This window comes from Maniola hyperantus, chromosome 9 (genome assembly GCF_902806685.2).
Source record: "Maniola hyperantus chromosome 9, iAphHyp1.2, whole genome shotgun sequence".
Lineage (NCBI taxonomy): Eukaryota > Metazoa > Arthropoda > Insecta > Lepidoptera > Nymphalidae > Maniola > Maniola hyperantus.
Window position 1 is genome coordinate 2,227,511 of NC_048544.1, and position 14,639 is coordinate 2,242,149.

Here is a 14,639-nt window from a genome sequence, read left to right on the forward strand (position 1 = left end):
ACACAAAGTTTTTTAACATAATTTTATTTTTAAATTTTATATTTCTGAATTTTTACCTTATAACATTTTAGAAAGATGGCTAAAAAGAAAGATAAAAAGAAAGTAAGATTTTTATTTACAAAAAACAGACCAAGTGTGCGTCAGACTACAGAGTATAGACCCCGAGGAGATTTTCAGATTTTTCCCTTCAGACAGACAGACAGACGGACGAAGCGGTGTGTCACGGTGCAGCGCGGTGCGGGGCATAGCGGTGCGGCGCAGCAAGGTGTGCTGCGGTCCGTAGCGGTGCGGTGCGGTACGTTGCGGAGCGGTGACCAGTGTTGTGGTGCGTTGCGATGCGTGGCGGTGCGTGTCGGTGCTTTGCGTAGCGGTGCGGTGCGTAGCGGTGTGCTGCGGTGCGTAGCGGCGCGGTACGGTGCGGTGCGGTGTCGCGCGGTGCGGTGTGGTGTGACGCGGTGCGGTGTGGCGTAGTGCGGTGCGGTGTGGCGTGGCGCGGTGCGGTGTGGCGTGATGCAGCGTGGTGCGGCGTGGCACGGCGTGGTGCGGTGCTATACAGTGCGGCGCGATGTGGTGCAGTGCAGCCCGGTGCGGTGCGGTGCGGCGTCGCGGGCTCGTGTATCTTTGCCCACAATTCTGTCCCTAGGTACTGGCGCGATTCAGAATCGCGTTCAAGATACTCGCGGCTGCATCGCTACAAAAAGTCGCCATAATAAGGCGATGTCCCTTAGGGTTATTTCGAGGTGAATCAGTTATTCTACTGCCATCTACGAACAAACTAGATATTTTGTTTTATTAGTTCATAATGTTCACGATCCCGTTTTTCTTTTCAGGAAAAAAATGAAGAGCCCCCCGGTACGTTCCTTTAAATTTTATCATTATCACCTCGAACAAATTTTCACTACGGCATTTTAGCGGAAATTTTTGAAGTGAAGTTTCTTTACAGTGCTCGAAAATTTGCGATGGCAGGCAATAATTAATGGCCATAGAAAATAATCGATTAAAAAAGAAAATCGTTAATTTATGTTGATTATTATTAGTTCGTCTGCGGATCATTTTGGTTCATATGGGTTTTGTCTGTCTATTATAATGAAGTATACTGAGACAGTATAACTTCATTGTAATTGATTAAACTCTCATTTATGGGTAGCAATGTATTGTTAGTTGTTAGTGAGAGAGAGAAAGAGTACAGCTTCGCTTCTTTCATAATTTTTCTGTTTCCTCTTCAGATGCCGTATTACAAGAAGAGGTGCTGGTGGCAACTACAGACCTGGAGCCGGAGCCCGAAGAAGTGCAGTATACCGACACTTCGTACACGAGTGCCTCTTTTGAGTCGCTACCACCGGTTATTGAAGGTACTCTCTTTTCTGCACCGCGGTAAGGAACATCGTAACTCACATTCTATGCTTTTCTAACTGACTAGAGGTTGATGAACTTTGCGTAGATAGGTTTCTTGGGGTTATTAGCGTTCTAATTACATCCTGTATATTATGCTTTTCTAAATCTGTATTTCTTAAAAAATCGCAATGTAATGTAAATAAAATCTCTAACGAACGTTGCGTAGATAGCTGCCGTGAGGTTGATGCTGCGTCGTAGGCGGGGCATTACCCCCGAGTTTTGCGCGCTATAGATTGCGGGTCTGAAAAATGCTAAATCACTTGAACTACAAGTATTAGGCAAATGGTTCTTGGGATTGGATTGTGTTTAGGTAGAATAATAATAGCGCTGAGTTTTCGTTAGCGTTCTTATTACACCCTGTATATATCCGAAACTATAAAAGATATATATAAAATGAAAAGCTGACTGACTGACTGACTGACTCATCTATAACGCATAGCTCAAACTACTGGACGGATCGGGCTGAAATTTGGCACGCAGATAGCTATTATGACTTAGACATCCGCTAAGAAAGGTTTTTTGAAAATCCAATCTCTAAAGGTTCCCCTTTAGAGATTGGATTTTCAAAAAACCGGGGTTTGAAATTTGTGTGGTCCAAGCGGACGAAGTCGCGGGCATAAGCTATTATGATTATATAATATGCTTTGCTGTAATGTGCGAAAACTTTTACGGGGTTTAGTCACAAAAATCATTATGATTGTTTTATCAATAACCTCTATCACTATAGAAACTAACGATAGGTACGTGTGTCTTGTATTCCCTCTGCTTTTTAAGGGTAGTAAAAAATATACACGAAAGTGCTTATAAATTATACTTCTTAACATAATACTAGGTGAGACACCTCAATCATATATAATCTGTTTTGCATTTGCATAAGTTATTTTTCCTATAAAATTCTATTATATTTCCTATTTTTTAAAATAGCCTAGGTCCTTTCCCGGGATGTAAGATAACTCTGTACCAAATTTCATCAAAATCTGACTGTCAGACACACTTTCGCATTTATAATATTAGTATGGAATGCATACATACTAGCTATGCCAAATTTCAGCAAAATCAGTGCAACGTTGAGCCACAAAAAGATAACAGACACATTGATAAATTTTTGCGTTTATAATAAAATTTTGCTCTTTGATTTTCCGGGATAAAAAGTTGCCTGTCAATTTCCGGGACGCAAGCAACCTCCTTAATAGCAAATTTTAGATAAATCGATTTAACAGATGGGCCTTTAAGAATCCCGTGGGAACACTTTGATTTTCCGAGATAAAAAATAGCCTATGTCCTTCCCCGGGATGTAATCTAACTCTGTACCAAATTTCATCAAAATCGGTTAAACTGTTGGGCCGTGAAAAGCTTGCAGACAGACTGGCTGTCAGACACTCTTTCGCATTTATGATAATATTAGTATGGATTCCATAGCTAGACCAAATTTCAGCAAAATCAGTGCATCGTTGAGTCTCAAAAAGATAACAGACACATTGATACATTTTTGCGTTTATAATAAAATTTTGTATTTTAATATTATGGAAATAGCAATACACGTAGCAGGATTGAATTTATTACCACATTATACTTATTATTAATGTATTTTGTAGCACACCGTGACCTAAACTTGTAATTAAATTAATTAAATCGCGCAACAATGTAGGTATGTATTAGTTAAATACATACTACTGCACGGCGTGGCGTTAGTTAGTGATGAAGTCGTGCAATAATATTATATTGCACGGTGTAAAAATGGATTACTTAAGTCGCGGAGAGCGTTATCGCGGGTTTAGATCACACGAGCTTTAAAAGAATATAATTTTACTCGCTACTTGAGCAAGTCCGAGGCTGAAATCTACAGAGCGCACTTTGACTTTGCTCAGACTTAAGATGGAGTTAAAACGAGACAGATTTATGCCAGCGATATAACGCTGTCTCATTTTAACAGTGTCTTAAGTCTGAGTAAAGTCAAAGTGCAACTCTCTAGATTTCACCCTAATTCTATTATTGCACGGCGTACCTTTTAGCACCCGATCGTAAATGGACTACATTTAGTCACACGTCGTATCGTAGGTACTAATGTACCTACTTATTAGTATCAAATACTAAAAGTCCCATTTTTGTCAGCAAAAGTATTTAACACGTTTAGTATGTTTTTGCAAAAGTATTTAATATGTTTCAGAACCAAAAGCAAAGAAGAAAAAGGGAAAGAAGAAAGCTGAAGAGGTACGGAAATATCTATATACAGTGTGGTTTTTTTTAACTGGAACAGTATGGGGAAATCCAAAACCATAGAAGATACAGGGAAACTATTGTGATTGATTGCGAAACAGCGATGCGATGCGATGCGTGGTGTTGTGAATAGGGCTTGAGCTCCGGAATTCCGGTTTTGGTGGAACTCCGCAACAAACCAACAAACCAACAGACCAAGAAACCATCAAACAAACACACTTTCACATTTAAAATAGGGGTACACGTACAGTTTACAGATTCAACAAGATTTTCTAATATTTTTATCACATTTCGCAGGTTGAAGAAAAAGTTGTGAGGAAAACCAGCAGTGAACTATTTCAATGGTCTGAAGAGTCTCTACCGCAAGGTTAGTAGGTATAAGTCCCGCAAATGGCTATTGCGCTGGAACCATGTCTTATTAACATCGAAATGACGTCATTTTGACGTCAGCCGAAATAAAAATATACCATCAGCTCGAAACTTCAGTCTAGTGCTGACGTCAAAATGGCGGCCACGTGCATTAGCAATTTTTGGGACTTATATTAAAAATAATAATCACAATCATAAATATACTATGTGCCATTATCCTTCCTTCCAGCTCCGATCCGAACCCCAAAAATCCTCATGTCCTTCTCTACACAGTCTATCCACCGACTTCTAGGTCTTTCTCAGCCTCTACCGCCCTCTGATTTGCTATCCAACAACTTTTTCGTGGCTCCTGTGTCGTCCAAGCGTTGCACATGTCCCGCTCATGACCTTGACAATTCAATGGTTTTGACAATATTCGGTTCCTGAAAAAGTACTATGTGTGAGTCGACTAGTATCAGAACTGTCTGGGATCCTTACTCATGGGTCCGTTCACGCAAAGCGATACTAAGCAGACTGCGCACCGCGCAGGTGTCAACGCGCAACGCGCATGGCGGTCGTGAACAGGCCCATGAATAAGGATCATCATGATAGTTTAAATGCAAAAATAAAAATATTTTTAACAGAGGAAGAGAAAAAAGTCGAGGAAGAAGAAGTTAAGGTTGTAAAAAAGAAGAAAGGAAAGAAAGAAAAGAAGGTAAAAGAAGAGATACCAGACTTTGAAAAGGTAAGTCAGCTTTGTTTTTTGCTGCTCAATCCCAAAAAGGGTGAGTTTATGTTATACCGGGCCCGACCCCCCCCCCCAAGCAGATAGTGTGCAGTGTGAGATTCAAAGAAGTAGGTATGACGTTGTAAAAGTTATTCTTGAAGACTTATTATAGAATAAGAAATATTTCCTATTTCCTTTTTCATCCAATTGATACTCTCCTAATATCGCCCTTCTACCTAAACGGAGGATTTTCTGACTTCAACGTCCATCGGTCCACGACAAACGTAATTTTATTAGTCTACTTCGACATAAAGAACTGCGCCAGTCCATCAGTTTTTTGGCAAATTCTACTTTCGGATTTTATCCTACCAAGAGAGAAGCTATTGTCGATAGTCGCTCAGCGAGCTACGGAGAGGACTATGTTAGGAGTTTCCCTGAGGGATAAGATCCGAAATGAAGAGATCCGCAGGAGAACCAAGGTCACTGACATAGCCCAAACTATTAGCAAGCTGAAGTAGCAGTGGGCAGGGCATGCCTGTCGTTGAGGCGATAGCCGTTGGAGCCGGAAAATCCTTGAGTGGAGACCGCATTTAAGCAAACGTAGTGTTGGACGCCCTCCAGCACGATGGACCGACGATATAAAGAGGCTGGCGGGAAATGGCTGGATGTGGAAGGCTGAGGACCGGGTGTGGTGGAGCTCGTTAGGGAAGGCCTATGTCCAACAGTGGATGTCCACAGGCTGATGATGATGATGATGATGATGATGAAGAGAGAAGCATTTCGTATTGCTCTTGTTAAAACTGAATTTCAACCAATAGCGTCAGAATTCAGAACATCAGCTAACGGGGAGGACTCATGCGATCATTGCATAGATTGTATCGCATATTCGAAAGTTTTACAGGTTACACGTGAATGATACGTGCATGTCACATAAAATATTACTTTACGAGAAGCCTACGATACATTTGCATTGATTATTTCCACGTTTTTATTTTTCATATCTGTGCAGTCGTGTTTAGTCAACTGTGAGTATAGGTCGAACTGAATGATCGAAGCAAAAGTTTGTTTCCTTTATTTACATTTATCAGGTTTTTTGCCACTTTGATAAAATTTATTAATATAACCCTGAGAATTATTAATTCTAAAAATAAATATTGATTTATTTTTATTAGTCCTTAGAATTCTTATTAATGAATTTTATCATCTGAATTCTTAATAATTTTTGATTCTAATATTAGATTATTATTAATAGCTTTAAAATTATTTTTCTTTTCATTCAAATCAGAGTTTCTAAAACACTGAGTTTGTTGATATTCTGCTTACTATCATTGATTGTAATTACTAAATACTCTACCTCACTTAACCTAAATTTTAAAAAGAATTTCAACCTGTTCTTAAATGCTTGAAATTAAATAACAGCCAAAGAATTGGAAAAAGATGAATAAGAAGGAAAGAGAAGCATGGCTTCTGGAGCGAATGGAGGAATGGCGGGCGGAGAAAGAAGCTGAAAAGTTAGTTTTTACCTTAAAGTAGATTTCATCTCATGTAATGTATACCTACTAGACTGAGAGCTTGTGAACCCTCTGAGTAGCGGTCTTCCTGTGAGGCTAGAATTTTTTGGGGATTATCCATAGCATCTCCTACGAGCAAGTACGGTAACCACTACCAGGTATCAGCCCTGCAAATTCCGTGAGAATGTTTTGATTTTCCAGGAAAAAAGTAGCCTATGCCCATCTCTATAGAATGCAAGCTATCTCTGTACCAAATATGATCCTCGCGATTGTACACAAGTATTTCAGTTTTTTAAGAATCCCATGGGTTTTTTTTTATTTCCCAGGTCAAAAAGTAGCCTATATTCTTTCCCGGGATGCAAGCTAATTGTATACCAAAATTTGACAAAAATTGTGAAATGGGCCGTGAAAGGCTAACAGGCTGACAGAAAGAAATACTTTCGCATTTATAATATTAGAAAATAAATTTATAATATTAAGAACAATAGAAGATATCGCTCTAAATATAAGTAAAAATACTATATATTATTTTCTATTTCATTTGACAGGCAAGCAAAATTAGCAGGAGCGAAAGAGAAAAGACTAACCCTGGCACGTGAAAGAGCTGAGCTGATGGCAAAGGATAACGCTGAACAGGAGACCAGAAGAGATATCCTGGCCAAAACTTGCAACCTGTTTCACAGTAAGTAACAAACAACATGGCATAAATAAAAAAAATCCGTAATAAACTCTAGGTTGAGTAAATTCCAAGGAAATATTATGGAAATAGAATTAATTGCCCCATTGAACTTTCCATTGAGATGTACAAAATCAAATAATTTATGCAGGTTTCTATTAGCACGCTAACAAAAAATAAGACAAGTGATAGTACTGATGATTACTGATAAGATATCACAAAAAACGCGTAAAAAATACTAAAAAACTTCTCTATCTTTTAAAAGTTAGCAATGTATTGCAAATAAAACATCTGACTCACGCTAGAGGTCAATGAACGTTGCGTAGAAAGCTGCCACGTTTTAGGTAGGGCATTGACCCAAGGTTTTGCATGCTATACATTGCGGGTTTGAGAAATACTTGAACACTAAACTACAATTATATGGCAAACAGTATTATAATAATAGCTCTAAGTTTGTTCTAATGTTGTAATTACAGCCTGTATAATATTATACTTCATATCAAAAATCAGTTTAGGAGTGTGCTACACTATAATTATCACTTTATGTTGATGTTCTAGAATTTGAGAAGCAAAAATTCGACTTCGCAAGGAAGAAACAGCTTGAAGCAGAAGTAAGTCTGATTTTCTTTTACCATAGTTCTTTTATCTGAATTAGGTCTGATCCAATAATATCCTTTTTTGCTTATTCCATAGTGTGATTTTAGACTTATTTCTACCCGTACGTACCCGATATCTACATTATAATTTGCTCCATAATATCTTAGCTACTCCTCTCTCGAGTCTCTCTCTCACCTTTGTCTTCTTCTTTAGCTTCATTATAAATATGATTTTCCAAGATAAAGCCTATGTGACACTCCAGGTATTTAACTATACCCATGCAAGAAAACAAATTGATCTGTCTCTCAAATGCGACGTGATTGAAGGACAAACCGACAAACAAACACACTTTCGCATTTATAATAATATGGATAGTGACGTATTGGTTTTTCACAGTGGCAACAATATCTGCGCTGTGATGGTCTCCCTGACCCCCGCGTGGTGACTCAGATGAACACCTACATACACGTGTGGAGGGAGACGGGGGTGTGCGATGATGAGGAGCTGGACAGGAAGTGTCTGGAGGCGTTACCTGTACGTGAGAGACCTTTCTACTAACATACAGGCTGTAACTAGAACGCTAGCAAAAACAGAGATAGGCGATAGTACTAATGATTACTCTGATAAGATACCACAAAAAAACGCGAAAAAAATATAAAAAATCCTATGTTTTTAAAAGTTCGCAAAGTATTTCAAATATTCTGCCAGACGTTAGAGATCAACTAACGTTGCGTAGATAGGTACCGTCGGGCTAATGCCGCTTCGTAGTAGGTATTGCGTGTTTGAAAAATACTAAAATACTAAAACTGGTATGACAAAAATGGTTATCGGTATTGGATTTTGTTTAGGTAGTATAATAATAGCGCTTAGTTTTTTCTAGCGTTCCAATTACATCCTGTATAAAGTTGGATTAATTGTTCGGATCAGTAAAAAAAAATTAAAGCACTGCTTGACCTAAACCCGCGCTTACATAACGCTACATCATGATCAAATCATCACTGGATCACTAGGTACCGAGCACGGGTTTTCTCTCAGAATGAGAAGGGTTCAGGTCACAGTTCGCCACGCTGCGCTGGCCAAGTGTGGATTGGCAGACTTCACACACCTTTGAGAACATAATGGTGAACTTTCAAGCATGCAGGTTTCCTCGCGATGTTTTTCTTCGCCGTTACGGCGATTACGCACTGCACTTCCGTCATACGAGTTCTATCCGTCATCCGTGAGAATACCAGCGATTATCTACGACATAAGTGTGTCATACGCTACCATACAAAAAAAAAGTAACGTATTTTCACGGACTCGGCTTATCCGTAACTTAAGTAGTTCATCATTGCACAGTGTAAAAATTGACTGATTAAGTCGACCTTAGGTCATCTCGATTAACTTATTTTCAGTAACAAAATGAGGTCACTTAAAATTTTTTTCTAGATGCTGGAGATGCTGGAAGAATTTGTTGCCAACTCACGACAGTACACCGCTCTGCAAGCTGAGAGCTACAATGAGGTAATTAAAATTAACTTGTCTGTTTCACGTGGTATAAGTCCCGCAAATTGCTACTGCGCTGGAACCATGTCTCATTAACATCGGCGTGACGTCAGCCGAAATAAAAATATACCGTTAGCAAAAAAAATTTTTTTAGAATAATTATAATCCAAACTAATATTATAAATGCGAAAGTGTGTCTGTCTGTCTGTCTGCTAGCTTTTCACGGCCTAACAGTTTTAAACCAATTTCAATGAAATTTGGTACACAGATAGCTTACATCCCGGGGAAGGACATAGGCTACTTTTGATCCCGGAAAATCAAAGAGTTCAAACGGGATTTTAAAAAAACCTAAATTCACGCGGACGGAGTCGCGGGCATCATCTAGCAATTTGTAAAGCTAGCAGTACCTAGTAGTAATAGTGGTATCATATTATATCAGCAATCATCAGTAGATACATCAACTGTCTTCGTTTTTGCCATCGTTCTGGTTACACCCTGTATTCTTGATTGTGACATAGGTCCGTCTTGCATTGCGTGAGCAACTCTCCCGCAGTACTGCACACCTGAACATCCTGTATAATTGATTGTGACATAGGCCCGTCTTGCATTGCGCGAGCAACTCTCCCGCAGTACTGCACAACTGCACATCCTAATTGATTGTGACATAGGCCCGTCTTGCATTGCGCGAGCAACTCTCCCGCAGTACTGCACACCTGCACATCCTGTATAATTGATTGTGACATAGGTCCGTCTTGCATTGCGCGAGCAACTCTCCCGCAGTACTGCACAACTGCACAGCCTGTATAATTGATTGTGACATAGGTCCGTCTTACATTGCGTGAGCAACTCTCCCGCAGTACTGCACACCTGCACATCCTGTATAATTGATTGTGACATAGGTCCGTCTTGCACTGCGCGAGCAACTCTCCCACGCCATACAATGCGCCTCGTTCACGCTACTCCGAGACTTGGAACACCGTCTGAAGTGGGACTCCATCAAGCTGGCCACATACCACAGGGAGTTCAAGGGCTTGAAGCTGAACATCTGGGTGGCTGTGCCTTTGCCGACCAGGAAACCTAAGCCCGTTGAGCCTGAGCCGTAAGGAATTTCAACACCTTAAAATAAGTAGGGTTACTTACTTACGTAGTATCCTACTTACATAAGTATAGGGTACGACCTTACTTTCAAAGTTTTGGAACACACGTTTTTCCTCATTTTTTTCCGTCAACATCAACATTTTCTCCGTCAACCTCAACATTTTCGTCATCTGCTCGTCGAATACGAAAAACCTGCATCAATCATCATTACAATCTCAATTGTTGGGATTGGCTGATTTTGTGATATTCTTGTTGCAACAATCTATTAGCGGCTCGATTGCGGTAGAATGACAACTACAATATCACGATCGCAATCACCTCCCTAGACGCTCAGTTACTATTGTTTACAATGTACGGTTGCAACAAGAATAGCATAACAATAATTAATTCAATCAATCACAGCAATTGCGATTGCAATAATGATTGATGCAGGTTTTTCGGAATCAACCTACTGCGACTATCAGGATGGTCATGCCATGTCAGCCGCCATACACGAGCAGCTTGAGCAGTTGATCAATGGACGTACATAAAACAATCAAACAATCGTTGTCAATTGTTCAAGCAGTTGACAATTCAAATGTACCTATTTTCCATATAGAAACTGGAGGAGGTCAATTAATACGCCAGAGCAGTCGACAGCTCGAGAAGTCAAGTGCAGTCAGTAATGTATGTGATGCAACTGCTTGACTGCATGACTGTTCAGGATAATAATTAATGGAAAGAAAATTTTAGTTCACTTTGCAGTCGCAGCTTGAAGCGGTCAGTCATTATGACTGCTCTTTAAATATTTAGAGATAAAAAATCTGCTTCTCTCTTTTAGGGAACCAGTAGAACTATCGTTTCCTTCCATGGCAGTGGCAGTGAAACTTCCAAAGATCATAGATGGGTCATCCGTATGCGTGCGAGCGGCGCGCTCTACCATCGATTTGCTTAGTGAGAGCTCGCGAAGTTATCATTTGAGCCACGAAATGCCTAATAGATATGAAGGTAAATTTAATTACAAGGACCACTCATCATAATATATGGAATTACGAGTATTCGTAGTTTTCAAAAACATTTTTTTTAAACAATTTTAGCTATCAATGTTTATCATGACTATTGACTAATATTCCCCTTTCCACTCCAACTAAGCGTTAAGGTTGAAAACGTTATCACACGAAACAATATTTCAAGAACGAAATGTAGGCAAATACCTGCAACTTGGACTTGCAACTCTCTCTATATTTCACGAAGAGAAGGCAGCAAAGCGGCGTGAAACAGATAGCATTTTTGAAAATACCTACTTGCGTCGCGTTTTGTCACTATAGTCATAAGAAAGGATTTGCAACGGGGACTTTAAAAACCTTAATCCAGATGAAGTCACGGGAAAAATCTAGTGTGAAATAAAAATGAAAATCTTACAAGAATAAATTTTATCGTGACAATATCGAAACTGTCAATTTTTAGACGAAGAAAATTAAATGGATCATAAATTAGTAAATTCGTTTTAATTTTAGATCTCTTCATTTTTAACGTAAAAGAACATACCGAGACGTACAAAATTAAGAAAGAACAAGATGAAATTAGAAACAAATTCTACAAAGAGATACGAGAAAAGACCAAAGAACTTGAAAATTTCTTGAAAGCTAACCCGTAAGTTCTCAATCAATACCAACTTGATTTATTCTTACAAAATACTATACCACAGGAATAAAATGTCAAATTGGGATAATGACTATGTCGAAAATAAACTACTCATTAGGAATTACTAAATAAATAAGTAGAGGATCTTCCAAAATTCGTGAAATCCACGTCCGCTATTAGTTTTAATTTTGTTAACTATTTTAAATACTTAATCGATTTACCAAAAAAAAGGTACGTCATATTATGTCAAATGTGTATGACGTCACAACTGTGAATTTCATACAAGCTCTCTTACTAAGCGAGCGTTTTGACTTTGTTAAAAGTCGCTGATTTGACTAGTAGTCATCATCCCTATTGGTAACTTGACGGCTACACATTGCATGTAGAAATTGCCTTTTACTGCTTTTTTGAGCATCCTTAGCTTGCAAGGATCCGCAAAGCCAAAACTTTCCGAACCGGTGGTACAGTATCCGGCAGGAAATATTGCACATCGAATTTTAGAAAGAGATAACGGTTTCATTGAGCGTTGTATCCGTCCTTGAAACTGACAAAACGTCACATAGGCAGTGGCGTGCAGCTCATAGAAGCATAAACGCACTGCTTACCCTCATTGTAATAAATCAATGCTTATTTTTCATATAATGCTTTTTAATCAATGCTTTTTTTTTTACCTGCCGTAAAATAAGTTCATACCTAAATGCATACCCTGGCTTGAACTCCTGTACACGCCACTGCACATAGGTATGAGTGCCATGTAGGTACTGTAGAGTCTTGACATATTATCATAAGTAGCTCATGTAGGACACTACGTGAAATTGATAAATTGATTTTCATTTTCAAATGGTACCTACTTACCTACACACGAGTAGGTATCCTTAGAAGAGATTGTTTAAGTCACAATATTATGAGTCAAGCTTGGACTAGAAGATATACCTACTCATTTAGAGTCAAGTTCAGATTATTTTACCAATTTTTGCCCTTTATTCTTTTTTGTTAAAGATACACAAAAAATGAAAAAGAAAAAGAAGAGCTAGACAATCTCAACTTGGCTGAACCTCCATTTTTGCCAGATCCCAGAACGTTTATTGGTGAAGAAAATGGTACCTAATAAGTTTCTTTTAAATATATTACGCGTGTAAAAAAAAGCTAATGATATTAAAATCATAATATAACTATTAGTCACTTAATATATTTGAAATCACTGCAACTATATATTTAATTTCAATATAATTTTCATAATAATGTAACCTGTAACTAAAATTATTTGACCTCTTACAAATTGCAATATCCCGAATGACAAGGCATCATGTCATTATAATATGAATGCAAATAAAAAACGATAATTCAATTAATTATAATATTATTATGTATCCATTATGTTCTAGAGAAGGCCTTTGCAAAATACCTAAAGTCATGTTTGACGCGGACAAGAACTGGAGAGCTGCAGCTAAGAAAATACAGGCAAGTTCTGCTTGTTTTTAAGACATTTTTTGTTCAAACACCTCTAAACTGTAGACTTAGATAAAAGCTATTATTAACGCCTTTGAACCATCAAAGCAAAAAAGTTTTGTTGGACGATCTTAGTGGAAAGGAGTTTTGGAGAAGTTTTGCATTCGAATAACTTTATTTCGAAACGTAAAGCAAATCTATTAGCTACTTCCGAAGCACTTACTGCGAAAGACCAGCAAAAAACTCGGAGTTTGTTTGAGATTGAATGGCGTCTTCTTTTGATGCACGTAACCCATTTAAATTGTTATACTCCTGAATAATATTTCGTTGCTTGGTAATCTAAAGTAAGTATATCCCTTGAAATTTTACCTACTTATTAAGTGTGTGTTTGTTTATAATGTTTATATTATATTTTTAGAATCTCGAGCGGCGTGCTTAATTTGGATCTATTAGTAACACCACCGCAACCAAAAAAGATACGAGAAGGAATATTATTGACTACATGTAAGTGCCAACTTTTTACAAAAACGTCAAAGTACTTACTAGAGGAAAAGAACAATCAAAGGACAAAACAAAGGATTGTTTTTTTTTAACTTTATTTTATAATGAAGAAAATGAAACATGTAGAAAATAACGGTGCATTACGATAGGTAGGTACTGTTTCAATATTAGGTACCTTAACTTACGCGCATTACAGTAAAATTGTTGTCTCCAAAAAATAACAAAGTATAAATGAAAATATGAATGTAATACCAAATAACAGAATCCTTTACAACAAAACTTTTTTAGGTTGTCAAGCTTAAAACTAAGAGCCTTAGCAACATCCTACTGCTAAAATATATGGGCTTTCTCCAATATCCACAGATCTCGAAGCTACTAATTTTCAGTATTTCGACCAAAATGATGACTGCTATAGGTACCAATATTATGTGCCGATTTCGTATCAATTTTGAAGGCTTTTGGCGATTTACTCATACAGTTTTAGCATAAAAGAAATATTTTTACTGTACCGATATTGTGATCTTTAATCATCTGCGAATCTTCATAAATGCAGTAGTGTAAGACCACACTTGAGCGAGATCTTTATTTGAAAACTTTTTGTCAACAAGCCTTCTTCTTTTTTTTGTGATCTTACGCCGTTAGCCGTATTTAACATACAAAGTCTCAAGCTAAAGACACATTCTCCGTACTCTTCAACTTGTGTGTAACAAGACTCTTTTTCATCCTTCTCCAAAATATTTTCCGTTCTGATTCCTCTTGTGGCCATACGATGTAGGTTTTAGTTAACATTAAATAGTGGAGTGTGTTTGGTCGAAGACGTCTTGGTATTTCTTCAAGAAGAACTAGAATGAGATCTTCTCGGCGAGTTTCTAGCAACCTGGAAAGAGGTATCTGATGTTAAGTACTTTTTATTTTTACTGAGAGACAGGCATGCGCTTGACGACAATCATGCCTGAGAAATAAAGCAATGATGAGGTCTAGATTGGAGCGCGCTTGCCTAGAAGATTCTTTT

General features: G+C 38.1%; 2 protein-coding genes across 3 annotated transcripts in view; one reads left to right on the forward strand and one right to left on the reverse strand.

The window, feature by feature from the left end:
* Nucleotides 1-14,639, forward strand: part of LOC117985104 (dynein axonemal intermediate chain 7-like) — a 26,491-nt gene continuing 11,852 nt past the window's right edge. Inside the window, exons 1-17 of one of the 2 annotated variants that reach the window (XM_034971786.2) lie at nt 1-102; nt 831-852; nt 1,227-1,352; nt 3,563-3,606; nt 3,910-3,979; nt 4,605-4,705; nt 6,107-6,198; nt 6,747-6,880; nt 7,433-7,485; nt 7,868-8,005; nt 8,900-8,974; nt 9,856-10,055; nt 10,875-11,041; nt 11,551-11,686; nt 12,677-12,777; nt 13,063-13,138; nt 13,545-13,630. In XM_034971786.2, coding sequence (XP_034827677.1) covers nt 76-102; nt 831-852; nt 1,227-1,352; nt 3,563-3,606; nt 3,910-3,979; nt 4,605-4,705; nt 6,107-6,198; nt 6,747-6,880; nt 7,433-7,485; nt 7,868-8,005; nt 8,900-8,974; nt 9,856-10,055; nt 10,875-11,041; nt 11,551-11,686; nt 12,677-12,777; nt 13,063-13,138; nt 13,545-13,630 — 1,648 coding nt within the window. In that variant the 5' untranslated portion in view covers nt 1-75. Of the gene's footprint in view, nt 103-830; nt 853-1,226; nt 1,353-3,562; nt 3,607-3,909; nt 3,980-4,604; nt 4,706-5,700; nt 5,748-6,106; nt 6,199-6,746; nt 6,881-7,432; nt 7,486-7,867; nt 8,006-8,899; nt 8,975-9,855; nt 10,056-10,874; nt 11,042-11,550; nt 11,687-12,676; nt 12,778-13,062; nt 13,139-13,544; nt 13,631-14,639 lie in introns of those variants that run through there. The other variant, XM_069500991.1, reaches the window with a different exon arrangement.
* The window catches only part of LOC117985107 (toll-like receptor 13), a 9,152-nt gene continuing 6,088 nt past the window's right edge, over nt 11,576-14,639 (reverse strand). The window contains exons 8-9 of the mRNA XM_034971788.2: nt 12,683-14,504; nt 11,576-11,693 (exon numbers count right to left, since the gene is read on the reverse strand). Of these exons, the coding sequence (XP_034827679.1) occupies nt 14,291-14,504 (214 nt within the window). The 3' untranslated portion in view covers nt 11,576-11,693; nt 12,683-14,290. The remainder of the gene's footprint in view (nt 11,694-12,682; nt 14,505-14,639) is intronic.